The sequence below is a fragment of the Pogoniulus pusillus genome, chromosome Z, assembly GCF_015220805.1.
Source record: "Pogoniulus pusillus isolate bPogPus1 chromosome Z, bPogPus1.pri, whole genome shotgun sequence".
In the NCBI taxonomy this organism is placed as follows: domain Eukaryota; kingdom Metazoa; phylum Chordata; class Aves; order Piciformes; family Lybiidae; genus Pogoniulus; species Pogoniulus pusillus.
Genome location: NC_087309.1, coordinates 69569104 through 69596101, shown reverse-complemented (window position 1 = coordinate 69596101; position 26998 = coordinate 69569104). Strand labels below are relative to the sequence as shown.

Below are 26998 nucleotides of genomic sequence, written 5' to 3'. Positions count from 1 at the left end.
GGCTGAGATAAGCCTCACCGGGAATGTGTGGGAGAAGCACTCCATAGTAACTGGCCCTGATGCACCTTGCATCCTGGGGATTGACTTTCTCCGGGAAGGGTACTTTAAAGATCCGAAGGGGAACAAGTGGGCATTTGGCATAGCAGCTGTAGAGACTGCAGACAAAGAGCAGCTGTCTATCATGCCTGGCTTGTCAGATGACCCTTCCGTGGTTGGTACCCACAAGGTGGAAGATGTCAAGTTACCTATTGCTTCTCGTGTAGTTCATCGCAGGCAATACCGCACCAACAGAGACTCCCTGCTACCCATACAGCAGCTGATTCGCCGCCTGGAGCAGCAGCTTGTCATCAGCAAGAGCCACTCGCCCTTCAACAGCCCGATATGGCCAGTGCGAAAGGAGACAGGGGAGTGGAGACTCACGGTGGATTTCCGAGGCCTGAATGAAGTGACTCCTCCAATCAGCGCAGCCGTGCCTGACATGTTGGAGCTGCAGTATGAACTGGAAACGAAGGAGGCCAAATGGTATGCCACAATTGACATTGCTAATGCTTTCTTCTCCATCCCCATTGCAGAAGAATGTAGGCCGCAGTTTGCCTTCACCTGGAGAGGAGTCCAGTACCACTGGAACAGACTGCCTCAAGGGTGGAAGCACAGCCCTACAATCTGCCATGGCATCATCCAGACTGCACTGGAGAAGGGTGGAGCTCCGGAACATCTGCAGTACATCGATGACATCATTGTATGGGGTGAGACAGCAGAGGAGGTCTTCCAGAAGGGTGAGAAGATCATTAATATCCTGTTGGATGCTGGTTTTGCCATTAAGAGAAGCAAAGTGAAAGGGCCTGCCAGAGAGATCCAGTTCCTGGGAGTTCGCTGGCAGGATGGCCGACGCCACATCCCTATGGATGTGGTGAATAAAGTGGCCACTATGGTGGAACCCACTAACCGGAAGGAGACACAATCCTTCCTGGGGTTTGTGGGCTTTTGGAAGATGCACATTCCCGGGTACAGTCAAATTGTGAAACCCCTCTTTGACGTTACAAGAAAGAGGAATAACTTTGGGTGGGGACCTGAGCAGCAGGTGGCATTTGACCAGATCAAACGAGAGGTGGTCCATGCCATGGCCTTGGGACCAGTCCGAACCGGCCCAGAGATTAAGAACATTCTCTACACAGCAGCCGGTGAGAATGGTCCTAGCTGGAGCCTATGGCAGAAAGCTCCTGATGAGACAAGAGGCCGCCCACTCGGGTTCTGGAGCAAGGCGTACAAAGGCTCAGAGACCAAGTATACCCCCACAGAGAAAGAAATCCTAGCTGCCTATGAGGGAGTCAGAGCTGCCTCTGAGGTGATTGGGACGGAGTCACCACTCCTTTTAGCTCCAAGGCTTCCGGTCCTGACTTGGATGTTTAAGGGGAAGGGTTCGACTCCGCACCATGCCACAGATGCCACTTGGAGTAAGTGGATGGCTCTGATAACTCAGAGGGCTAGGATGGGGACTCTCGAGCGTCCAGGCATTGTAGAGGTCATCACCAACTGGCCAGAGGGCACTGACTTTGGAAAGCCAGCAGAAGAGAAGGCAGTGACCCGTGCCGAGGAAGCCCCCCCATACAGTGACCTCCCTGAGGAGGAAAAGGCATATGCTCTCTTCACAGATGGATCCTGCCGCCTGGTAGGCAGCAAGCGAAGATGGAAGGCTGCCGTCTGGAACCCTACACGCAGGGTTGCAGAGGCAAGAGATGGAGAAGGCGAATCCAGCCAGTATGCTGAGGTGAAAGCCATCCAGCTGGCCCTGGACATTGCAGAACGAGAGCAGTGGCCAATGCTATACATCTACACCGACTCATGGATGGTAGCAAATGCCTTATGGGGGTGGCTGAAGGAGTGGAAGAGAAATGATTGGCAGAGAAAAGGGAAGCCTATTTGGGCTGCTGATCTCTGGCAAGACATTTCTGCACGCCTGGACAAACTGCCAGTTAAAATCCGACACATCAGTGCTCACATCCCAAAGAGCAGAGCCACTGAAGAGCAGCAGCATAACCATCAAGCTGACCAGGCTGCCCACATCTGCCAGATTGACCTGGACTGGAAGCACAAAGGTGAACTGTTCTTAGCTCGGTGGGCACATGACTCTTCTGGTCACCAAGGAAGAGATGCCACATACCAATGGGCCCGAGACAGGTCCGTGGACATATCCATGGAGGCCATAACTCAGGTTATCCATGAATGTGACATCTGTGCCACCATAAAGCAAGCCAAGCGCATGAAGCCTTTGTGGTATGGGGGAAGGTGGTCTAAGTACAGGTATGGGGAGGCCTGGCAGATTGATTACATCACTCTGCCTCGGTCTCGTAGTGGCAAGCAGTATGTGTTAACCATGGTGGAGGGAAGCACGGGGTGGCTGGAAACCTACCCAGTACCTCATGCTACTGCCCGTAACACCATTCTGGGCCTGCAGAGCCACATCCTGTGGAGACACGGTACCCCAGAGAGAATTGAGTCAGACAATGGGACCCATTTCAAGAACCACCTTGTAAGCAACTGGGCAAAAGAGCATGGGATAGAATGGGTTTATCACATCCCATACTACCCACAAGCTGCAGGAAAGATTGAGCGTCACAATGGCCTGCTGAAAACCACCCTGAAGGCTATGGGAGGTGGAACTCTCAGAAACTGGGAGAAGCACCTTGCAGAAGCCACTTGGCTGGTGAACAGCAGGGGATCAGTTAACAGAGCTGGTCCTGCTCAGTCTGCCCTACTGCCCACAGTTGAGGGAGATGGAGTTCCTGTAGTCTGTGAAAGGAATCTACTGGGAAAGACTGTGTGGGTTGCTCCTGCCTCTGGTGGGGGAAAACCTATCAAAGGGGTGGTATCTGCAGAGGGTCCTGGTCACACATACTGGGTGATGATGGAAACTGGTGTTATCGAGTGTGTCCCTCAGAGAAACCTCTCTTTAGCTGAAAAGGTTTTGAAATCTCAGAGTTGATTCCATGTGTTCCAGATACTTTCAGGTTATCTTGTATTATAGTTGTATAATAGTTGTATCATAGTTGTGCAATACCTGTACCATAGTTGTATAATACTTGTATCATAGTTCATAAGGGGTTACAAGTTGTTTTTGTAGTTATACCCTCACCACTACACGGCGTCCAACAGAACCTACATGACAGCAGCAGCTATCCAGAGTCCTACAACATCGCATCACACCACGGCGTCCAACCAGAACCCTGCATCTGATTCGTCACTGATGCCCTGCAGTGAGAGACTGTTCCTGATTTCCCTCCAGAGGATGTCTACAGCCATCTCATCTACACCTGTTCCCCTGATGCCAGACACCAAGAGACTGTTCCTGATGTTTTTCTTCACAGAGGAAAAAGACTTTCCTGAGTACCAACAAGAACTGTTCCTGCTTCACTGACTTTTCTTCCGTTCCTGCCCTGCTCACACCTCACCAACCTGCACCGGACCAGAGGAGCACATGGCCTTGAGATACAGCCGGGGACCAAGAAGGACTTTAAGAACAATTAACCCATGGACACCTTTTTCCCATCTTTGGAGAAGAAGACTGTTCTTAGGAAGGTGGAAGTGGTCTAACCAAGGGGTGGAATGTATAGGGTTAACACTCCTGGGGGAGTGACCCTGAACCTGACCCTAGGGGTCTTGGCCCCTCCTCAGGGGTGGGCCACACTCCAGGTGATGGTTAGCCCACTCCCCCCACTTCCTGTGGTATAAAAGACAGGAGTTCTCCTGTCTCTTTCTCTTGCTCGTTCCTCCTCTACCTGCGTTTCATGATCACACACACACACACTGATACTGCATACCAGCCACGAGGCAGAGACACCATCACACTACTCGGGTTGTATCCATCCCTGTTTTGTATTTTGCTGGTTTCCCTTCCTTATCCTTTGTAAACTCCCCTACCTCCAATCCCTTTTTCTAAGTTATTGTTAAACTTTTCCTTTTTTAACTTCCAAATCGAGTGAGATTGATTTATTGGGGTGTCCCTACCTTTTATCTCTCTCCCTGTCTGTTGGGGAAAGGAGGGGGAGGAGGGGAGCGCACTCTATAAACTCTATAAATTCTATAAATTGTCATTGGGTCTACCAAATTCATAAGAGTCTCTGGGAACTTGCATTTGAACCCAAGACACCTGCCCAGTCACACACTAGCACTGTTCCCATGTACCTGGTAAAGTTAGTTCATGTAAGCAGTTGCTGTTAGCAACCATAACATCAGTGGTCATAAAATGCCAGTGAGCTTTTTGGCATAGGCTGAGGGGACTTTTTTCTCCTTACAGCAGCACCCCCTGCAAACCCATGTAAATCTCAAAGCAACAGTGTGGCTGCACCAGCTGAAGCATCATGAGCTTGTGCAGGTGCTGCATGGTGTGAGAGAGAGCATCAGTTTGAGCTCAAAAGCCACTGAGCAGTGGGAGAGAAACTTCCCTGGGAGCTGGAGTATGCTGGTGGTGGGACACTACTTCCACTCCAAGTTGTGCCTCTGTGTCTGCAGTAGTGTCAGAAGGAATACCTGGGAAAACACTTACAATAAGCAGAGAAACAAGACCCAAGCTAAGTAGTGACTAGCAATATTGAGATCTTTTGAAGGTGGTTCATGTACCAGTCTACTCAGAGATTTCATCACATGCTGCAGCGATCTTTTCATTCATCATTCAGATCATTCAGACTGGTTTACATGACCACTGCTTGACTCGAACCATTCAGAACACCATGGAGTGTTTTTTATTCCTTTTTTCTTTATTTGGACAATATATACACATATGTACAAAACCATCTATGCCTACTTTTTTTTTTTTTCTTTTCTTTTTTTTACAATTTCATGTGATTTACAAAACAGAACAGCAAAATAACTTATAAAGGATACGAATACTGTACAAAAATAAAATTGATTAAACTGCTGGAAGTTGGTATTGTATAATGTTACAGATCACCCAGTCTGTAAAACGGCATTTTGAAGTATGTGTCCAGTCTGGTGTATTCTGGACTAAGTCCATCTGAAAACTGAAAACAAATCTGTAATACAGGTAATGAAAAACTGTTCGAAAAACAAGTATGCTCTATAGCTACAGCTTTAAAGCCATGATTTCTCTATAGTAATGGACTTTCTTAACCAAGTACAGGAGCTGTCCTAACGTCAGCACTATGAAGTATTCCAGAATAGTACAAGTACATACGGCATAGAGAACCTGATTTTAACTTTTCCACACTTGCAGCACTCTTCAAAACTGAACTTCAAGGAGCAAAGAACTAACCTGAAGTTTGGTTTACGCATTAGAGCCACTTTTACTAAAAGAAAAACTCCCCAAACCCCAAATTAACAAAACAACGAAACCTTCAAACATGATTATTCACAATGCATTCTGTTAGTGGTTAATATTAGCATTAATCCTGTCTGTCCCATGCTGAAACAGAGCTTGTGTCACAGCAAATGGGTTACTGTTTAGGAAGGTTTTCAGAAATGGGATCCTGTCACACACAATGACAATACAAGCCTGTATGCCTCATTATCCCATGGACCAAAGTACTCCCTGCCTGATGTGTTTCTTTCAGACTTTGCAGGAACAACAGTGTTTCTTTAAATGTGCATTCTACCCCAAATATGCAAAGTGGAAACCATAAATCTGGCCATTTGCTTCCATGTGTCAGTTAATTCTGGTAGCTAAGTGACCAAAACATTTAGGTACTCATTTAGGAGCTGCTTATCAGCTGTGGCTTCCCACTGTGGTTGATAGAATGTGAAGATGTCTTGTACTTCACAGGATCAGGCCTTAATTTTCCAAGTGCTGCATTTGTCCTACAAAATGGCAACAATCCAGACTGCAGGACGGACTCAAAGTCTTGTGTGATCTTCACAGAGAAGAATGAAGATGAATATGCATGTGCCTTTGAATCTTACTGGGCTACATGTGGCCCTGATCCCACTCAGCAAGGCAGCATTAACAGTACTGGTAAGCAGAACACTTCCCGTATTTCTAGATCAACAGAAATACGGAGGCTACCTATCGTTATTAGGAAGAACGTATGTCCCTACAACTCAAATTGGACACCAGAAATTAAAGTTTGGTTTCTAAAATAAATGTTTCAAAAAGCTGAAACGGAGGTAGAAAGTGTGCTTGGTTTCCTGATGTCTTCACTGAAGAAAACGCATCCCTTTTCACTCCAGACTGCTCAATATCCCCAGTGCTTTAAAAGCAGTTCTCTTCACATAGACAAAATCTAACATGAACTACACAGGTAAAAACACTATATGCAAACTGATTTCTAATGCTGAAAGCCTTAATACAACTGTAGAAGAAAAGCACTCTATTCTCTGAGTTCTTGGGTTTTTTTAATGTTTGTTTCTAGGAAGCAAGCTTTTTATCAGGTAAAACAAGATGACATTGCAATTGCAGGTGTACTAACAGTATTTTTTATGTACAGAATTTTACAAATGACCTAAATTCATCTCCAGTGGAAACATTTTGGGTTTCAGTGTGATTGCTCACAAGATGAATTTAGCCCCAAGTCTCTGTTATAGGGCTGCACCTCCCCTTCCACTTCTGGAGAAAGGGGTAAAACGTAACAGGAGAATACTGTTTCTGGAAAAAAAAATAGTAATAATGTGTAAACAGAATTATCTCCCCTATGTGTAGCTGGGGAGGGGAAAGAAGAATCACTGATAACCTCCTACAGTTCATGCTTTTAATGTCTAAAAAAAATACCCAGCCAATGAACATTACTCAGTGATCTTTTTGCACCTTGTTAAAGAACAAAAAACAGCTTTAAAATTAATATTGCCTTTATCAGTGTTCAGCATGCCATGCATGACACGGTGCAACGCAGAATACCAAGCGAAGCTATGCTGTAAGGGCCACTACAACACATTTTCCATGCTGTATTTCCAATTAGCACGTGGTTTTCCCCCCATACTCTACAGAAACAGCAATCAAAAGATACAGGAGACCTTCTGAAGTGCTCCTTACAATAATTTCAGCTGTTTCAATTAGCAGAGTGCTCTTAAGGAAAGGTCTACTCTCTCCATAAATACACACACAACTCCCATGGGACTCCACAGGAGTGAGGCAAGGGTATGAAGAGAATAAATCTTTAAGGCAAGTGTAGGAAGAGAAAAAGCCATTAAAAGAAGCAGCTTATAAAGATGGTAGCTGCCGTTATGAATCCATTCAAACAAAACACAGCAGAATAAAGCACTATTAGTGGCATTTCTATAGTACAGTACTGTATTTATTGACAAAAGTATAGGATCAACTCATGAGACACAGGTTTCTGCTTCCGTGTCCCCACCACATTAGCTAAACTGACTTGTGTTTTTCCAGGTAAGTGAGTAACAGCTAAATACACATATGACTGGAAATCAACCAAGCTGTTGCAGGTTGTTTGTTGGGTTGAGTTTTTTTGCTTTAAGTATCTTGAATTATACATGTTTTCACTGGAAAAGTGCAGCTTATATGCAAAAGTATCATTAATACAAAGAAAAATTTAAAAGACCCACTTACTTGAATGGGCCTTCTTGAGTATAAATCCATCTTACCTCAGTGTATCAATCAAATGCTATTAGTAATTCATGTAATGTTTCTCTTAACAGTCTCTTTAAACGTAGGATAGTTCTGAGACAGAAGTAAACACACTTCTACAATGTGCTACAGAGATTTAATCTGAGTTATTTATGTGACTTGGAAAGCAGTTTTGCTTGGCAGACTCTAAATACAAGCAGCATTACACTGTTCAACAAAACATGTTCATGACACAGCAATCACAAAGACCTTGGGGTCACGCTACTGTGGTGGCACAGGCCAGACCGTTCAATCAGACATATGTACACCAGCATTGATGCTTTACCTTAGAGGAGATGGTTGCCTTTGCTGCTGGCTGTCCCCTTTTCTTGTCTCACCCTGCAGCCCACTTGCTCCAGACTACCATTCCCAGTGCAGTGTGGGGAGGTAGAGGATGGGCAGCAGGGCATGGGGTACTCTTTTTTTGTGTGTGTGTGAATGTTAGCTACATGTGCTCTCACATGGCAAGGCAGCCGGTGCCACAGCAGTGCTTGCGTGCCAGTGCCACTGCCTGCATCCTTGCCGCGGCTCACCGTCCCCTCAGCTCCTCTCCCCAGGCCAGCCCTGTGTTCACAAGGAGCTGCTGGAGCTAGACTTTTTGGAACGCTTGATCATGCTGGGGTGAAACTCGGTGTGACGGCGGGCATGCTTAGTCAGGTGGTCGCTCCGCATGAACCGCTTCTCACAGAGGGGGCATCGAAATTGCTTCTCACCGGTGTGGGTTCGGTAGTGCCGGGTGAGCTCGTCGGATCGGGAGAACTTTTTAAGGCAGTCAGGCCATGTGCAGGGGAACGGTCGCTCGCCTGAGGGAAGGAAAGGATGACAAGAGCTTTAGCGGGCGGGGGTAATTCGAGCCAGCAAGTACCAACTTCACTGAGGAACACGCTGTCGAGGGGAAGAAGCTGCTTTTGTTTCCTGACGTGGTGCCAGTGTCTGTGGAGTTGATGATTCCCTTCATCAGGCTCCTGTCTCACCTCCAACAGAAGCCAAAACCCTCTCCAACCACAAGAAACTTGCACTCTAGTGCAGAACCTTACGTGACCCTGAAGACTGTCAAAACAACAGATGAGCCCTTCTGTGCCTGTACATTTTTCATGTTGGGCTCACTACAGTGGTTTGGGAAAGGGATGCCAGTATGATTCCTCTGACACTTCTATTCTGATGAGTGAAATTACTTAGAAAATAAGCCAAAAAACCCTTTCATCTAGGACACTTCATTCCAGCCCAAAGAGAACTGACTGGGGAGAGCAGTGCAGACTCCATGTTGCAACTGCACAGAACAAAACCCTCTGCAGAGAGATGTCCCACACCCTCCTCCCTCCCCCCCAGAAATCCAAACTGCTCCTGGGAGCACAGATTTCCCCTTAGTCTCTCAAGATGGCTGATGTGATGGTGGGAAAACTACTTAGTATTCACATCTCTACTGGTATAAATGTTTGCTACAAGGGTGAGAATCAAACTAAACTTGCAGTACAACACACCTTTGCTTTTAAAAACAAAGGAGGTATGGGCTGAAGAGCACTCACTGCAATCTTCCTGGCAGCCCACATTCCCACAGCTCACCTAAGGAGGTTGCACAGGATTTGGATACTGACCCAGGCCATCAAGGCAGACCCTAGTCCACTTCACAGATGGAAATCAAAGGCATTTAGGTTTCACACGAAAGCTTTCAGTCACAGCGATGCACTGCTGCAGATTTGGGCCTTAATTCCCTTGATCTCCTGAAGGGAATATAAATGACAGCTGTGTGACAGCTATTTATACTTAGCCATGAAATATATTAACTATCCCAGGAGTTTTCCAGCTTGGAAGAGTTGGAAAGAAACTCAAGAACTCCAGTACTTCTTGGTTCTGTGAAGTTTGACACAACAGGTGAGCCTTCTTTACATTTACAGATGGTAAAAAAGGGAAGTGCCTTGGAGTCCTCCCCAGACACAACAGCAGTGAAAAAAGCCTAAAGACCTGAATGAACAGCTTAGATATTAGGATACTGGGACTAGTGCTATTTAACATCTTTATCAGTGACACGAACAGTGGCATTGAGTGCACCCTCAGCAAGTTTGCTGATGACACCAAGCTCTTTGATGCAGCTCACATGCTGAAGGGATGGGATGTCATGCAGAGGAACTCTGACAGGCTTGAGAAGCAACCAGTGCCAACCTCATTACGTTCAACAAATTCAGGTGCAAGGTTCTGCACCTGGGTTGGTGCTATCCCGAGCACAAATACAGACTGGGCAAAGAACGGATAGAGAAGAGGAGACTCCTGAGGAGAAGGACTTGGGAGTGCTGATTGATGAGAAACTAAACATGAGAGAGCAATGTGCACGCACATCTCAGAAAGCCAGCCTTATCCTGGGCTGCATCCAATGTAATGTGGCCAGGAGGCTGACTGAGGTGATTCTCCCAGTCTGCTCTGCTCTACTGAGACCCCACCTGGAGTACTTCTTCCTATTTCAGAACCCTCACTACAAGAAGGATGTAAAACTAAGTGGATCCAGTGGAGGGCCACAAAGATGATCAGAGAGCTGGAGCACCTCTGCTGTAAAGACAGGCTGTGAGAGTTGGGGTTTTTCAGCCCAGAGAAGAGAAACCTCTGGGGAGAGCTTATATCAGACGTCCAGTATTTGAAGAGGACCTACAGAACAGCTGGAGAGGGAATTTTTACAAAGACATGTAGTAACAAGATGAGGGAGTAATAGCTTCAAATGTGGAGAAGCTAAGTTTAAATTAGACATTAGGATTAAATTCTTCACCTTGAGGGGAGTGAGGCACTGGAACAGGTCTCTTGGAAAAGCTGTTGTCATGGTAAGCCTGGATAGGCCAAAATAAGCCTGTACATGTCCTGGCTTGCCCAGACATGCAAAAGAGCATTTTTTTCTACTCTCCCTCCTGCTATGGGGAGAAGCAACTGCTGGAAAGAGGACAAAGAACCTGGAGCCAACTGGAATCTAAGGATTCTGGCTTGCCCAGACATGTTACCCTGCTTCCCCTCCTTCTGTGCTGGGGGAAGCAACCATGGGAAAGGAGAACTAAAGCCGTGGCTTCACCTAATATGGTCAAGCTTGGAAAAGTTTCATTCTGATTGGCTAATCTATGTCCAAAGGCCCATTAGTCTCGGGCTGCATTGATAAAAAGAGATGAGCAGGTAACACAATGTGCTCTGCCATTGTATTCATGCCTGCTGCTGCCTGCTGCCATTGCTTACTGCCTCAGTGCATTGCGAAATGCCTGGAAATTCCACTGCCTTGAGTTTACCAGGAACAGGCTCTAAATGCCTCCACGTGATCAGCCTGCCTAGCCAGTGTGACATCATGCTAAGACATCCTGCCTACACCTGCCAAGACAAGGAGTCCTGGAGACACACAGATCATCCACAGAAGTCAGGATAAGGCTAGAGATTGTCTGTCCCCTTTCCCCAGAAGCCTGGGAAGACTCAGAAGTCTCAGTGGCCAACAAGACAGTAACAGAATTCTCTGAAAGCATCTGGGTACTGTCTGAAGCTGTAGCTAGCCTCATGAGTTGGGAGACTTTTGTGAGTAATTTTGTATTTTGTGAGTAATTACTTAAAGCCTCCTGTAATTCACTAATTGCCTTCTGCCATAAGCAGAAAGGGGCTTTCTGAGTCCATCTAGTAAATAAGCAGTATAATTAACTGCATGCAGTATACTGTCCACAAGAATCTTCTCTTCCAGTATAGTGTTTGCATTTGCCAGCTATTTCTTAAAGTGTTCTAGTTTTGCCTGTTCCCAGTGTGTATAAATATCCAAAACATGCATTTCAAACCTTGTACATAAGTTTTCTGGTGAGACTGGATGTTAATAAACCATGTTCATAGTTAATAACAATCTTCACCTGGGTATCAAAATTAATACAGATTATTAATTTTGCATAATTCATAACAGCTGTGGAGGTTCTAACCCTGGAAGTGTTTAATACCAGGGCAGATGAGGCTTTGAGCAACCTGGTCTAGTAGGAGGTGTCCCTGCCCATGGCAGGAGGGCTGGAACTAGATGATCTTTAAAGTTCCTTACAATCCAAACCATTCTATGATTCTATGACAACCAGCAGTGGAAAATAACTCAGAGCTGTAGGGAGGAGAAAGGAGGCGGAGGGGTTTGACTCCTAGCATTCAAAAGGCCAAGAAGGTTGAGAATGCACCATGTAAGCTGAGATGTAGCTAGACCATAGGTGCTGAAAGCCCTAGTGAGCCTCTCAAAGAACACAGCTGCTTTCAGTCTAAGCTCCTGATGATGCAGCTCCTGATGTGCTCCCTGACAGCTGCTCCATCCCAGCCACAGATTGAGCGGTTTGCCATGGAGCAGCCAAATGAGCAGGAGTGCAGTTTACAGCAGCCTCTCCAGCAGGTGCATCATGATTGCTTCCCCTGTGCTTTCTTCCTTCACCTCATGGTGATTCTGGTCCCTGGTTAGGGAAGGATGTCAAGACAGCCAAGACAGCCTGGTACCCAAGCCCAACGGAGGCAAAGCTGCCAGTCATACTGACCTGGAGTAATGTAAGTTTATGAACAGGTTACATGGCTCCCTCCTGCATGGTCTAGACACAGGTAGAAGCATTTCTAAACCACCACTACCTGTATAAAATTAATTCATTAAAACACTAGGTAGGATGACACATGCATGAAGGCCATGGCTGACCAGCACCAGAAACAGCAGAGAGGATTCACATTAATGCTTACCATCCTCCACTAGCTTTGCACTGCCCAGCACCTGCCCTTGGCATCTGAGGCGAGTGTTTCACTTGTGCTGCTCTTTTGCTACCTATCTCACGGTTTCTGTCACAGCTTCTGGAAGCAGGCAGCAGTGGGAGGCATAGAACAGCTTTGTAGCTCCCCTAGGGAATGTGGGAGAAACACTACACACCCTGCATGTGTGGAAGCATCTAGCATATGGCTTCACGTCAGGCACTTACACCCCAGGGCAGTGGGAGCATCTCAGGCATTCTAGGCCCATCCATAGGAGCTGTATTTCCAGCCATCCATCTGAGCTTCTCAGCCTGCAGAAGTGCTAGGTGCCTAGGCTGGAAAACAAGGATCAGTCTTTGGAGTGCAGCATCTATATGTTCAGCATGGTAGTATCCAGTACCTAAAACCAATGTTTTGACTCTATCCCCACGGAGTCCTCAAGAAACTGGGCTTTCCCCAACTCTCCTGCCCTAGAACTGGGAGACAGGAAGACAAAATAGATCCTAGTTACTGGAACTCCCTCTGAGACTTTGTGGGAACAGTGTGACCTCCATCACTACTCTACACATGCACTTCACATGCCGAGCACTTTAAGGTTATGCAGCATAATCACAAAATTTAGAGGAAAGGCAGAACTTGTTCAGGATCCCCTGTGTATGCAGGGAAGGCAGATGAGGCTCTTCACAGGAAAACAGATGTGGCTTCCAAGTCACAAGCCCTGGTCCCCATGGGGGATTTCAACCACCCTGACATCTGCTGGAGGGACAACACAGCAAGACAGCAGCAATCCAGGATTGCATAGATGACAACTTCCTCCTCCAAATGGTAGAGGAACCAGTAAGAAAAGGTGCTACGCTAGACCTTGTTCTGGCCAACAGGGAAGGGCTGGTGACCAATGTGAGGCTCAGGGAGAGCCTTAGCTGCAGTGACCATGAAGCAGTTGAGTTTAAGATCCTCACAACAACCAGGAGGACATATTCTAAGCTTATGACCTTAGGTTTTAGGCATGCAGACTTTGATGGCTTCAGGGATTCGCTGGCCAAAGTATCATGGGACGAAGCCCTGGAGGGAAGAGGCCCAGAACAGCTGGTCAGTATTCAAGGATCACCTCCCCTGTGTCCAGGAGCAATGTATACCAACAAAGAGGAAAGCAGGGAAGAAGGCTAGGAGACCTGCCTGGCTGAGTAAGGAGATCCTGGACATGCTGTCACACAAAAAGAACTCTACGAGGAGTGGAAGAAAGGACAGCTGGAATGGGGGGTATGTAAGGAAGCTTCCTGAGCAGCTAGAGATCTGGTTAGGAAAGCCAAGGCACAGTTTGAATTGAATCTAGCCAGGGAGGTCAAAGGGATCACCAAGAATTTCTAGAGGTATATTAATGGTAAAAAGAACAATTGGGAAGGTTGGGCCCCCTCAGAAAGGAAACAGGCAAAATGGTCACAAGTGGCATGGAAAAGGCTGAGGTTCTCGGTAACTTATTTACCTCAGACTTCACTGCAAAGGCCTCCAGACACACTACTGGAGTAATGGGAGATAATGGCAGGGACTGGAAGGAAAAACTGCACATTGTAAGTGAAGATCAGGGTCATGATCACCTGAAGATCCTGAAAGTGTTCAAGTCCATGTGACTCAATGGGATACACCCATGGGTGCTGAGAGAACTGTCATATGAGGTTGCTAAACACCTCTCTATTCTAGTCCAAAAGTCATGGCAGTCTGGTGAAGTCCCCACTGACTGGAAAAGGGGAAACAGAGCTCCCATTTTCTAAAAGGGTAGGAAGGAGGAGCCAGAGAACTCCAGGCCAGTCAGTCTCATCTCTGTGCCCAGTAAGATCATGGAGCAGATCCTTCTGGAGGCACTACTGAGACAGGAGAATAGTGAAGAGGTGATTGGCTACATTAGGCATGGCTTCACCACGGGCAAATCCTGCCTGACTAACCTGGTGGCCTATGAACAGGTCACGACATTCATAGACGAGGGGCGAGCAACTGATGTCATTTACCTGGACCTGAGCAAAGCCTCTGACACTGTCCTGCACCACATCCTGGTCTCCAAGCTGGTGACACATGGGTTTGATGGGTGGACCACTAGACGGATAAAGAACTGGCTTGATGGCCACACCCAAAGAGTGGCTGTGAATGGATCCATGTCCAATTGGAGACCAGTGATGACTGGAGTGCCTCAGGGATCAGTCCCGGGACCAGTCTTGTTCAACATCTTGGTGACATGGACAGTGACATTGAGTGCACCCTCAGCAAGTTTGCTGGTGACACCAAGCTGTGTGGTGCAGCAGACACACTGGAGGGCAGGGATGCCATCTAGAGGGATCTGGACAGGCTGGAGAAGTAAGCACAAGCCAACCTCATGAGGTTCAGAAAGGTCCTATATCTGGGTTGAGGCAATCCCAAGCACAACTACAGGCTGGGCAGTGACTGCCTGGAGAGCAGCCCTGAGGAGAGGGACTTTGGAGTGCTGGTGGATGAGAAGCTCAACATGAGCCAACAGTGTACACTTGCAGCCCAGAGAGCAATCAGATCCTGGGCTGCATCAGCAGAAGTGTGGCCAGCAGGTCGAGGGAGGTGATTCTCCCCCTCTACTCCGCTCTGGTGAGACCTCCCCTGGAGTGCTGCATCCAGTTCCAGAGCCCCTACTATAAGAGGGATGTGGAGATGCTGGAGCATGTCCAGAGAAGGGCCTCAAGGATGATGAGAGGGCTGGAGCACCTCTGCTATGAAGACAGACTGAAAGAGTTGGGGCTGTTCAGTCTGGAGAAGAGGAGGCTCTGAGGTGACCTTCTTGTGGCTTCCAATATCTGAAGGGGGCCTACAAAAATGCTGGGGAGAGACTTTTTAGGCTATCAGGTAGTGACAGGACTAGGGAGGATGGATCAAAGATGGAGGTGTGTAGATCCAAAGTGAATGTGAGGAGGAAGTTCTTCACCATGAGAGTGGTAAGACCCTGGAAGGGGTTGCCCAGGGATGTAGTTGAGGCCCCATCCCTGGAGGTAAGGCCAGGCTGGATGAGGCTCTGGCCAGCCTGATCTAGGGTAGGGTGTCCCTGTCCATGGCAAGGGGGTTGGAAGTAGATGATCCTTGTGGTCCTTTCCAACCCTGACTGATTCTATGATTCTATGTCTGGAGTTGCATTCCCCAGGAAACAAGTCCAGCAGAGAGCGTGTGCTGAAGGACATGGGAAGCCCACCATGGTAGAGACAAACCCTTCTACCAGTAGGAGAGCTGCTGTGAAATCAAGACAGTGAATGCAGCAGACATCACAGCTAGAGACAAATGACTGTGCTCTCTGAGGCACAAGACACCAGCCACCCATGGCCGAGCCCACCAGATACAGCTGCAGAGAATGGCTTTACTACCTCATCAATACAAGCCTGCCAAGGCTGTCACAGCCGCTTTGGAAGCAGGTCTATGAGAGTGGGCCAGACATAATCCCCAGTACCAGCATGCATTAAACTTCAGCCTTCCCAGAGCAGAGAGACAAAGGGGAGGGAGGTTTTTTGAGGCCCTCAGGGGTTGTCTCCTAGACTGAAGATCTGCTGCTTCCCTTGGTCACAAAACTGTAAAGGATGAGATCAGCAGAGAGTGATGGTGCTTCAGAGATGGGCTTAACAGGTGCAGAGCAGAGGCAGAGTATGCATCTTGGAAGCTTTTAAGGCAAGGTAGAGATGCCCAGTGATAAGTGATGATTGCCCACTAAGCAAAGTTGGTCCCGGTGTTTGCTAGCTGCATTTGAAACACTCTATTTTGAAACAGCAGGGATGTTTGTGGAAGAGCTCACTGAGCAAAGAGGTCTTGCAACTCATATGCAGGCAGGCAAAGTCCTACAGAGCTGCAATGCAAGCCAGTGCTGCCTCCTTCTGGAGATGCAGATTTGTGTGTCATGATTCAGGCAAGAAATACCTTTTCCATATAATTTTTCCCCTTCAGTTTTAAGAGTAGTAACACTAAAGCTTGAAACAAGCAGAATGAACCATCAAAAGAGGACACTACTATGCACTGTTTCCTTTGGTGGCAGCATGCCACTTAGGTTTTAAGACATGCCATAGATGGGATGAAGGAATGGTCAGTGGTTTATCTGAACACAAGTGATATAAATTATTTTCTTTTTTCCCGGTTTTACATATTATACACACACACATATAATGGCAGCTCACAAAAGTTACAAAACAAATTTACACTAAAAATGTAGTGGGAAACATAGTTTATACTGAGTGGCTCTTCACAGGTCTTTTCCGCAGCCTAATGAACTGCAAATCTATCTTGATTTAAATCTCATAAAGGCCATTGCAAATCCTTTCAATCTTATTTCTCTTGCTTCACCTGACCTTTTCTCCCTGTTCCTTCTTCCCATTCTCTACCACAAATTGTCAGTTTCTTCTTTCTCTATAAATTTAAACTCCATATCCAAGCTGCTTTGTATGACCTGAGGAAGACCCCCTTTATTTTATTCCATTTTATTACGAATAGATTATAAATTATTCAGCTTTTTTTGCCCTACCCTGGAACATTCCAGAATTTCTCACATTGTAGTCTTGCGTGGGAAGTGCTTCTTAAAAACAGCACAGATTCGGCCTTAGCAGGCTCATTTAGTAGAGGTAGTGCTAGTAACCTGATTCATCATCTGCCTTCTCTCTACACAATGTTGTTTTAGGTGTGGATGACCAAGGTTAGGAGCTACAGTTCATGGTGTCCTTAACAAATGAATGTTTGGACCACCAAGCTGTAGACAAGTTTTCCATTATTTTTTTCTGTGACCAGGGAATATGTGTTTGAAAAAGCTAAAGCTGATGATCACACACATGGGCAAATGTCTTGGTGTGTAACAGGACAAGCACTAGAATTGGATCATGCTGAGCTTCTGTGGTGGAATGAAATACTAATTTTACATTAAAACTGTGCAAGCACTGGCTTTGCAGAAGACATTCAGAAACTGATGCTAGTGTGGATGGAAGTCTGGCCAAGACAAATGGTTTGCTGAACTCATGCTGTCTTCTTCATTGACAGTTTGACATCAGTACTAGCTAGCACAGAACAGTTCACCCTGTCAAATACTGCTGATCAGGCTGCTTCACACTAACTAGGAAGTCAAAGGGGTGGTAGCTACAGCTGCAAGAATGGACTTCAGGAAAGCCTTTGACACTGTCTGCCACAACAAGCTCCTGGCAAAGCTGGCAGCTCATGGCTTGGACAGATTTACTCTGATAGGGCTCGAGAACCACAAAGTGGTGGTGAATGGTGCCACACCCAGTTGGCAACCAGTCACTAGTGGTGTTCCCCAAGGATCAGTGCTGGGCCCAGTCCTGCTCAATCTCTTTACTGATGATCTGGATCAGGGGATTGAGTCAAGCTTCAGTAAGTTTGCAGATGATACCAAGTTAGGAGCAGGTGTCGATCTGTTGGAGGGTAAGAGAGGGCTGCAGAGGGGACCTGGACAGGCTGGATGGGAGGACAGAGGCCAATGGGATGAGATTTAACAAGGCCAAGTGCAGGGTTCTGCACTTTGGCCACAACAACCCCAAGCAGTGCTACAGGCTGGGCACAGAGTGGCTGGAGAACAGCCAGGAAGAAAGAGACCTGGGGGTACTGACAGACAGTAGGCTGAAGATGAGGCAGCAGTGTGCCCAGGTGGCTAAGAGAGCCAATGGCATCCTGGCCTGTATCAGGAACAGTGTGGCCAGTAGGACAAGGGAGGTTATTCTTCTCTTGTATTCAGCACTGGGCAGGCCATGCCTTGAGTACTGTGTCCAGTTCTGGGCTCCTCAATTCAAGAGAGATGTTGAGGTGCTGGAATGTGTCCAGAGAAGGGCAACAAAGCTGGTGAGAGGCCTGGAACACAAACTCTATGAGGAGAGGCTGAGGGAGCTGGGGTTGTTTATCCTGGAGAAGAGGAGGCTCAGGGGTGACCTCATTGCTGTCTACAATTATGAAGGGAGGTTGTAGCCAGGTGGGTGTTGGTCTCTTCTCCCAGGAAACCAGCAACAGAACAAGGGGACACAGTCTCAAATTGTGCCAGGGTAGGTATAGTCTGGATGTTAGGAGGAAGTTCTTGACAGAGAGAGTGATTGGCATTGGAATGGGCTGCCCAGGGAGGTGGTGGAGTTGCCATCCCTGGAGGTGTTCAAGAGAAGCCTGGATGAGGCACTTAGTGCCATGGTCTTGTTGACTGGATAGAGCTGGGGGATAGGTAGGATCTTACAGTCATCTGTGCATACACTTTTTGGTAGAGATCAGAGGCCTCTCAAACAACCTTCTTCCTCTTTGGAGATATTCCAACAGTCACACCACTGGAACACAAGGCAACCACAAGGTACAGATGTTGGTGCGAAACAGCACCAGGATGGTGTCTAAAGTAAGGGGATCTGCAACACCTAAACCACAACTGTTCAGTCTGGCAGCAGGTCAAAAAGATGCTGCCTGCAGGATAGGCAGCAGAGTCTATTCTACCAGTACTCAGGACTAAATACTACAGGATGAATCAGACGTTAAAATGTTGCTTTCTTCAAGTATTTAGAGTATCTTCCAGAGGACCAACTGTAAAACACCTGCTAAAGGCCACCACTTCTGAGAAACCAAATCCCAGTGAGACTCAGTCTTGCAGTTACCCCTATGCGCCACCACATCAGATACAAGAGATATCCTTACAGCTTCTCTGCCAGATCACAACTCTCCCTGCCTTTATAACAGGCCTTCTCTGCAGACTCTGCCTCCTTATCTAAGTTGAGGAGGCTACCCAGGAGAGATCTCTCCAAACCTCAAAACTAAATCCATACTTTCATAGCTGAAGGGAATATGGAACAAGGTCCTGCCTCTTCTCCTTTCCTATCTTATCTCCATTTGAACTTCCTCAGTTTTTCAGTAATACTTAAATATTAGCCAGGCAATAGAGAGAGGCCAAATCCTAGCCTGGTGCTTAGGGAACTCACCTGGGATTGAAAAGCACAAGGTTTAAGCTCCTGCCCTTTCTGGCACACAACAGCACAGCAGCCAACAAAAAGGAATTATTGTTCCCACAGAAATCCTAGCAGCTGAGGCTGCATGACACACAAATTATGAAGAGCAGGTGACAGTGGTCTTCAATGCTACAGCAGTGTGTAGGAACTTGGTAAAGCTCCATTTTCAAAACAACCATGTGGAAAAGAGAGTCAGTCTCTTCTGGGCGAAGACTGTTCACTGCTTCTGTGCTGGACACGGCACTTCTTCACAGTGACCCTGTAACAAGCTGTCCAGGGAGGTGGTGGAGGCACCATCCCTGGAGACATTCAAGGTCAGACTTGACAGGGCTCTGAGAAACCTGATGTAGTTGAGGATGTCTCTGCTTAGCACAGGTGGGTTGGACTACCTGATGACCTCTAAAGGTCCCTTTCAACCCAGTGCACTCTATGATAAACCTTTCTGGAGTGCTTTTCCCATGGTGACACATATATATCTGCTTACATTTTGGGGGGGAGTGGGGTGCAGGGGCAGAGAGGTATAGCAGAAGAACCAACCAACCAAATGACTGGAAAAACACAACTGTGAATCTGGCAGCAACAAACTTCATCTTGAGGAATTTTGCCTTTTTTTATGCAGCTGGCAAGGCTTCTAGTCAGTATGATCATATTTGTTTGAGACCTGGAAAAATGCCCATTGGAACTCAAGGAATTTGCACACTGCGTTAACCAGTGAGAATGGACATTTCAGATCAAGGTCTGAATTTAGCAAAAATGTTCTGCTGGCTTTGCTTTCTGCTCTTCAGTCTTATTCAAAAGGATTTGGCAAAGTGACATTGCATGAGCTGGATAAAAGGTGCTTAAAATGTTAAATTTTGGATTATGTTCCCACAATATATCAAAAAACCTCCCAGGGAGCAGAGGATTGTTAACCTATCAGCATCTGTACAGTCAGTCAAGCTAGTGATAATCTAGAACACAAATAACATAGCAGCACAGTGAAACTCACACTGATACAGAGGTTAAATTGACGCAGTAACATCTACATTGCAGCAGCACTCACCTTTTATTTCTACTAGAAATACTGCTTAGCTTCACTGTGTGGACTGTTGACCTACAGGTTCACATCTATCTCTGTCTACAGCCCTGCTACCAAACACTGGTGAGCACCAAGTAATAAGAGAGCTGGAAGGTGCAGCAGCTGCCTGACATAAAAACCTCGATATTTGTTTGCACCTGATCTACATGACAATGCAGCTGTCTGAAAATCCTAGCTGAAGAGGGAAAACTTTTCATACATTTGGGTTCTGTGGGTCTAAGCTCTTAATTAAGGGTAACTCAAGCACAAGTGAACTCCCCACTGAGCCACAGTACCACATACTGAAAAGCACCTGGGATTCACTTCCCCAGGCAAGGAAACTCCAATGGGCTCTGTAAAAGAAGGCATCTCACAAACTTTCTCTGTCCCTCTCTCCTGACTAGAGGATGTGCTTTCAGTGGCCACATGCCCTTTAACTGTATCATATTCACATCATTACAGCAAGCCTACATTCCTTAAAGTTTCTTCTGACAGTTCCTCTCCCTCTCCTTATCTTGCCTTTTGTTCTGTGCTCCCTGCCCAGGCCTTCTGACTTGAGATTGGTTGTTTACTCTCACATGCCTTTATTTTCCTCAGAAACCCTCTGGCCTGCACATCCCTCTCTGCAAAGCTGTTCCCTCCCATCTTATAGGCTAATAAAACCCCTACACATTACTGGCCATAATCAAACATCTAAAACTACCTATTTAAAGAAGTCTGCCTCTTCAAGATACCCGCTTTCTTCTGTGCTCTGAAGACAAAATCAGGAAGATACAGTCACTCCATCTCAATGCTCAAGACTCCCAAACAGAAGTGCTGCTGGGAATCCATCTGCCACCACCAAACTTCAGCAGAATTGACATGTTCTATAACCCCACCATCCCATAAGGGGTGGGGAAACATCAGGTATGGTCACACTGTAGAGCTAGCGTTCCATCTGTATTCCCCAAAACCAGCCTTTGGCTTGCAAACTACTGGAGATAATACAGTCTTTTCTCTCCTACACCAAGTACAATCCACCGCAGAGAAGCTACTGTAAACAGCTCACACAGAACAGCCTTACGTGTAATGCTCTTCTGCTCAAGACAACAGAACTTTAAAAATCAACTCCAAGTTACTTTTGGATAGTAGTGAAGGGACAAGGGAGGCAATATAGCCCAGTTTTAGTGTTATGCTTACCCTTGTATCCCTGGGCCTTTCCAAATTAAAACATTTTGAAAGTAGGTACATATATATGACAAAAATAAGTGCTTGTTAGTGTCACAAGAACACCAGCAGCCTAGCGATAAATTAAAAGCACTGTTACCCTAGGAAGGGGCAGAGTTCAGATTTCCTTGGCTTTCCTCTTTCAAATTCTTCTCTAAATTCAGCAGGATTGGTGGTACAAACAAGGGGGCTGTTTGCTCGTGTAGAATATGTGCTGCTATCCACTGACCTTTTTCTGTTAATGCAGAACAGTTTCTGGTAGATGGCTAATTTGGGTCTTCTGGAAATTGAGCTAGAGTCATCATCAGAGGCCTGAACTTCAAGAAGACAGCTACACAGATAATTTTAGCCTCTGAAATATGGTATGCCTCTGAACCAAAAAGTTGAAAGAATCAATTTTAAGACACAGACCTCTAACCTCTGAGCATCAAGCCTTTGGTCTCCTAGTCTTCTAGCTTTACATGGCATTTCACTTCTTGCTTTGTACTGGCTTACAAAAGTGAGCTTTTAGATTACTACCATTACAAAACACAGAGGAATATTCAGAGCCTTCTAAATTACTTGGTTAGTGTCAGTGGGTAAAGAAAGCTGTGGCTACAAGCAGGCTCACAGGTGTGAATGGAAATCCTAAAGCCATTTTCCAAGACAGACTGATATTAAATATTAAAAAATTAAGACCAGGAAGCTTCTACTGATGGCTCTGTACCTACATCCACTAAAGGCTACACAGCAGCAAGAAACCCAGTCGGTGGTCTGATGCAAAATGGCAGGTAAACGAAAGCAATTCAAGAGACACATATATGACAGAAATTATTTGAAAGAAAAAGCAAGAAAATGGTATGGAGAGGAAGGCATTAACACTCTGCAATGTGCAGTTATGAGTAACTCCAGAGGTTCCACTGAATCCCACTGTTGCTAAGGAATTGTTCTGCCATCTGCAAAAATAATTAACATTAGCAGTATCATTTTACATTTCAGTTAGCTACAATTAACTGTTTGCATCAGGAAGCTCACTGATGGTTTTAATCACACAGAACCTCCGTGACCATACATACACCAGCGCACTAGAGTCGAACATCACATACCTGGCAGTTGAGACAACCCACTTGTAAGCAGCACACACTATGTCTCACACCACTGTCATGGAAGGTTTGATAGCCCAAAATAGGTTTATACATGTCCTGGCTTGCCCAGGTATACTTTTTTGCTCTCCCTCCTTCTGCTATGAGGAGAAGCAATCTCAGGAAAAAGGACAAAGAACCTGGAGCCACTGAGTTTAGGGACTCTGGCCTGCCCAGACTTGTTTACATCCTGCAATAAAAAAGGTACACACACTTAGCTTGTGCCTGCCTTATGCAAGGCTTATGCTTTTCCCAAATTTGGGTAAAGCAAGCCTATGGCTTTACCTAATATGGTAAAGTTTGGATAACTGCCATTCTGATTGGCTGTTCTGGGAAAAGACCCATTAATCTCAAGCTGTACTGATAAAAGGAGTTGAGCAGGTAACGCAATGTGCTTAGCCATTGTATTTGTGCTCGCTGCTTGCCTGTTTACCGCCTCAGTGCATCCTGTTCGCCTGAAAACGCCACTATCTCGAGTCTACCAGAATAGGCTCTAAATGCCTCCACGTGATCGGCCTGCATAGCGAGCGTGGCATCGTGCTAAGACTGCACATTGCAAGACATCCTCCCTATACCTCAAAGTCTCCTGCCAAGATGGGAAGTCCTGGAGATACACAGATCATCTAGAGGAGCAAGGATAAAAGGTCAGAGATTGTCTGCCTCCTTTCCCAGCACTCTGAAGCCTGAGAAGAATTAGAAGCCTTGGTGACAAGACAGTAACAGAAGTCCCTGAAAGAGTTTGGTACTGTCTGAAGCTGTAGCTAGCCCTGCGAACTGGGAGGTAATATTTTGTGAGTACATATTTAAAGCCTCTTTGTAATGCAGCACAGCCTTCTGCCATAAGCAGAAAGGGGCTACCTGAGTCCATCTAGTGGGAAAGCAGTATATTGACTGCAAGTGGTATTTGGCCCACAAGAATGTTCTCTTCTGTTTCAATTAATGTTGATATTTTTGCTGGTTATTTTCAGATCTAGTTATTATCTGTATAATGTTGCCATGACTATGTGAAGAACCAATTATTATTAAAATTAGTAGTTGGGGGTGGCAAGAGTTCTGAATATCAAAATTAATAAACAGTATTAATTTTGGGAAAAGTACCACCTCACATCAGTTAATTACCCCTCCATAACAACCACTTCAGGAGATACTTATTATAATACTACAGCTTATAGCAAGCAGTGTGGGTTGTACAGTACATTGATTTACATGTGTCATCACCCAGCATGCTATCCCAGTTGATATCTATTTTGGTTGCTGTATCAAAGTGGATATTTCAGCATGAAGTAGTAAATGGCAATGACGCTAACATATTTTCTTTGCCTTTTGCACGCCAATATTTTGCAAGGCATCAGTTACATTCAGCCTCCAAAAGAGCATCAGAGCTGTAGCCTTTGAGCCAGTAACACAACAATCCTTGGCAATGGTCCTGAGGTCAGTACAGGGTCACCGCTGACCATCCTCTTTTCGGGCTTATGGCAACAGTCTTAACTGTCCAACTGCAGAGGTCACTGCTGAGCAACATGCAGTAATCCTTTTCCTCCTCCCCTTGATCTCTCCAGCTAATCTGCCAGCGGGGCAGAAGCAGGCAATCAAGACTTGGTCTCCTCCTCTGCGGTGCATACACATATAGGCACAAAAGACAGTCGGAGCAATGGAATCTTAGGAGGAGCTCAGATGTGGCCATTCCCTATCAAGGCTGCCTTAAGTACCACAGCAATGCCTCATGGTACATTCCTCGGGTGATAAACTCATTTTGTACTTTAACACTTTCCACCACTGCCAACAGACAAAATCTCAAAAAGAACCACTATCTACATAACTGATGTGGAGCACGTGGAATTACTGTTGGCAGCGTAAGTCTCCTTCAACGTGATTCTTTCCATACTTGCACATAACCCTTTAATTTAGAGCCTCGTGCAGCTGCACTATGACCCAAACTGCAATTCAACTCAGCTATTTGCACTACAGGGCTTTAAAATAAAAAAAAAACCAAAACACCACAACTCAACAGAGAAGTCTCCGACTGCTGACCCCGTAGCGCTCAGCAGAGACGGAGGAGGTACGAATTGCTGCAGCAGAGATTTTTATCTCCAGGTTTCCATGTTGCCACACCCTCCTAAGAGCCAGGCGAAGACACGGAGTCGAGCGCACGCAGCCCGATGAATGAAACCGTCGTGGAACACGCCAAAGCTGGGTCGCGGTAACCAATACCGTGAGGGGGGCAGTCAAGCAGGGTAGAGGCTGGTCCGCTACGGACGGCACTCAGATCTCCCCAGCCAGAGGAGCAGCGCTGGGGCAGCGTGGCTGACAGGGTTTGGATTACGCTCCCTAGCAGAAACCAGTGGGTTTGAGGTAATGTGCTTAAGTTTTCCCCTCCATCTCGAAAGGCTCTTGCCTTGCTGGAGGGGGGTGTGACACCGAAACACAGCGGCGCGGTGCAACTGAGAGGCCACCGCCCCCTCCCGGGACGCAGCAGCAGCGAGCAGCACCGCCGACCCCAGCTTCGGCCCCGGGGCGTCCAGCTCACCCACCACGATGCACAGCGCAAAGGCGGCTCTGCAAATGCCGGGGAACGAAAGGCCGTTTCTGACGACAGAAGCGGCAGCGGGGTGCAGGCAACGGGAGCCTGTCCGCAGCGCGACGAGGGCCTCCTTCGGGAATACGTGACAAAGCCTGCCCCGCTCCTCATCGACACCCCGAGCAGGCTCAGTGTGTTCTCCGCCCCAGCCACCCTCCCTGCTCCGCAAAGTTTACGCAGTCCACCGTCTGCCAGCAGCTGCCCGCGAGTGACGGGCAGGCTCCCGGCCGGGACAGGCGACAGGCAGGGTGCGGCGGGAGGCGCTGCAGCAGCCCCGCCCGAGGCAGCTACCCGCTCCCGCCCGACCCGGGGCGTCGGTCCAGCACCGCGGCGAGAAATGAAAACGGGAAGAAAGGGGAGCGAGTTAAAAAAAAAAAAAGAAATTACAGCCCCCTAAGCACCTAAAACGCAAAGCGAAAAGAGGTCGGCGGGGGCGCCAGGCGCGCCGCCGGACAGGTTCATCCGAGGACAAGCTCTCGCTCGTCTCTTCCCTCCCCCTCCCTCCGCCGCCGCTGACCTGTGTGCACCCGGTAGTGCGCCTTGAGGTGGGAGGACTTGCCGTAGACCTTGCCGCAGCCGTTGTAGGGGCACTTATGCCGTTTCTCGGCCGCCAGCTTCCCCTTGGGGGCGGCCCCGGCGGCGCGAAGGTGGGGGGGCGGCCCTGGCGGCGGGCTCCGAGGCGGGCTGGAGCTCGGCTCGGTGGCCGCGTCGCTGTCGGAGCCCGCGTCCTCGTCGGGGCTCTCCACGCTGTCGCTGCAGACGGAGGGGGCGGGAAGCGGCCGGTACTTGTTCAGCTCCAGTAGGCTCTTGGCGATGGCCAGCAGGGCGCAGTAGTCCTTCCAGGCGTCACGGGGGTCGCGCAGCTCTCGGGCCGCCTCCCCCTCGTCCGGTACCTTCAGCCGCGCTCCCTCGGGAACGGCGGAGCGGTTGGAGATGGAGACCAAGCACTGTGCCGCCACAAAGTCCACGTAGGCGACGGCCGACATGGTGCGGACGCGCCCCGACGACGAAGCGCTACGGTCGCCCTCAGTGCGCGCCCGCCGGGTCGGTCGCACCGCCGCCACCCATGGCCCGCCCGCGGAGCGGGGGTCTCTGCGGCGCGCGGGGAACAGCAGCGGAGAGGAGAAGGGGGAGTAAAAAAACTACCGGGGCACCGGGCAGGTCTCTCACCGCCGCCCCCCGGGGGCGGCGCGCAGCTGGCCGGGGGGAGTGCTGCCCTCCGCCCGCGCGGCCGGCCCGGGTCCGGCGCGGGGGCCGGGGGAGAGGAGACCGCCCGCTGCCGCGCTGCCGCCCGCCCCACGTCCCCCGCGCCGCGCGCCGCCCGCGTGCTCCTGCCCGGGGACGGCCGCGCCGAGTCCCATCACGTCAGGTTCGGAGCCCCCCTCCCGCCCCCCCGATTGGTCAGCGGGCAGGGCCAGCCGGTTCTGTTTACCTTCTCCCCCCCGCCACTCACAGCGCCCCTTTTCTAGGGGAGGTGTGTCCGCCGGGCGGCGGCACCACCAATCCCCGCGCTCCCTCCCCAGGCCGCGTGCTACTCCGGGCGCCCCGCCGCGCCCGCTTAAAAGGGCGACGCCGAGGAGGCGGGGGCGTGGGGTGCAGTAGCTTCATCCCTGAAACCGGAGGTGCGTGCCCGGCCGTGACCGCTCCTCAGCTGAGTTGACCGCAGCCCTGGGCCGGAGTCCATGGGAGGCAGGTACCGGAGTCGGCGAGGCCGCGCGGCACCGAAGGGGTTAAGTTCCTCGCTGGAAGCCGTGCAGTCCCAGCAACGGGCTGGCCAATGGAAAGTGAGCCGGCTGA

General features: G+C 48.2%; 1 protein-coding gene across 2 annotated transcripts; it reads right to left on the bottom strand.

Moving 5' to 3' along the window:
- Nucleotides 1–6323: 6323 nt before the first annotated feature.
- Nucleotides 6324–26722, bottom strand: KLF9 (KLF transcription factor 9). 2 transcript variants are annotated; one of them, XM_064176712.1, is made up of 3 exons: nt 26634–26722; nt 25719–26293; nt 6324–8373 (listed from the first exon to the last, which is right to left on the bottom strand). In XM_064176712.1, exons 2-3 carry the CDS (start codon nt 26185–26187, stop codon nt 8141–8143), a joined length of 702 nt encoding a protein of 233 aa, XP_064032782.1. In that variant the 5' UTR covers nt 26188–26293; nt 26634–26722; the 3' UTR covers nt 6324–8140. The 2 variants fall into 2 exon arrangements, with proteins under 2 accessions (XP_064032782.1, XP_064032781.1); XM_064176711.1 differs by lacking the exon at nt 26634–26722 and having other exon boundaries at nt 25719–26442.
- Between the last annotated feature and the right edge of the window lie 276 nt (nt 26723–26998).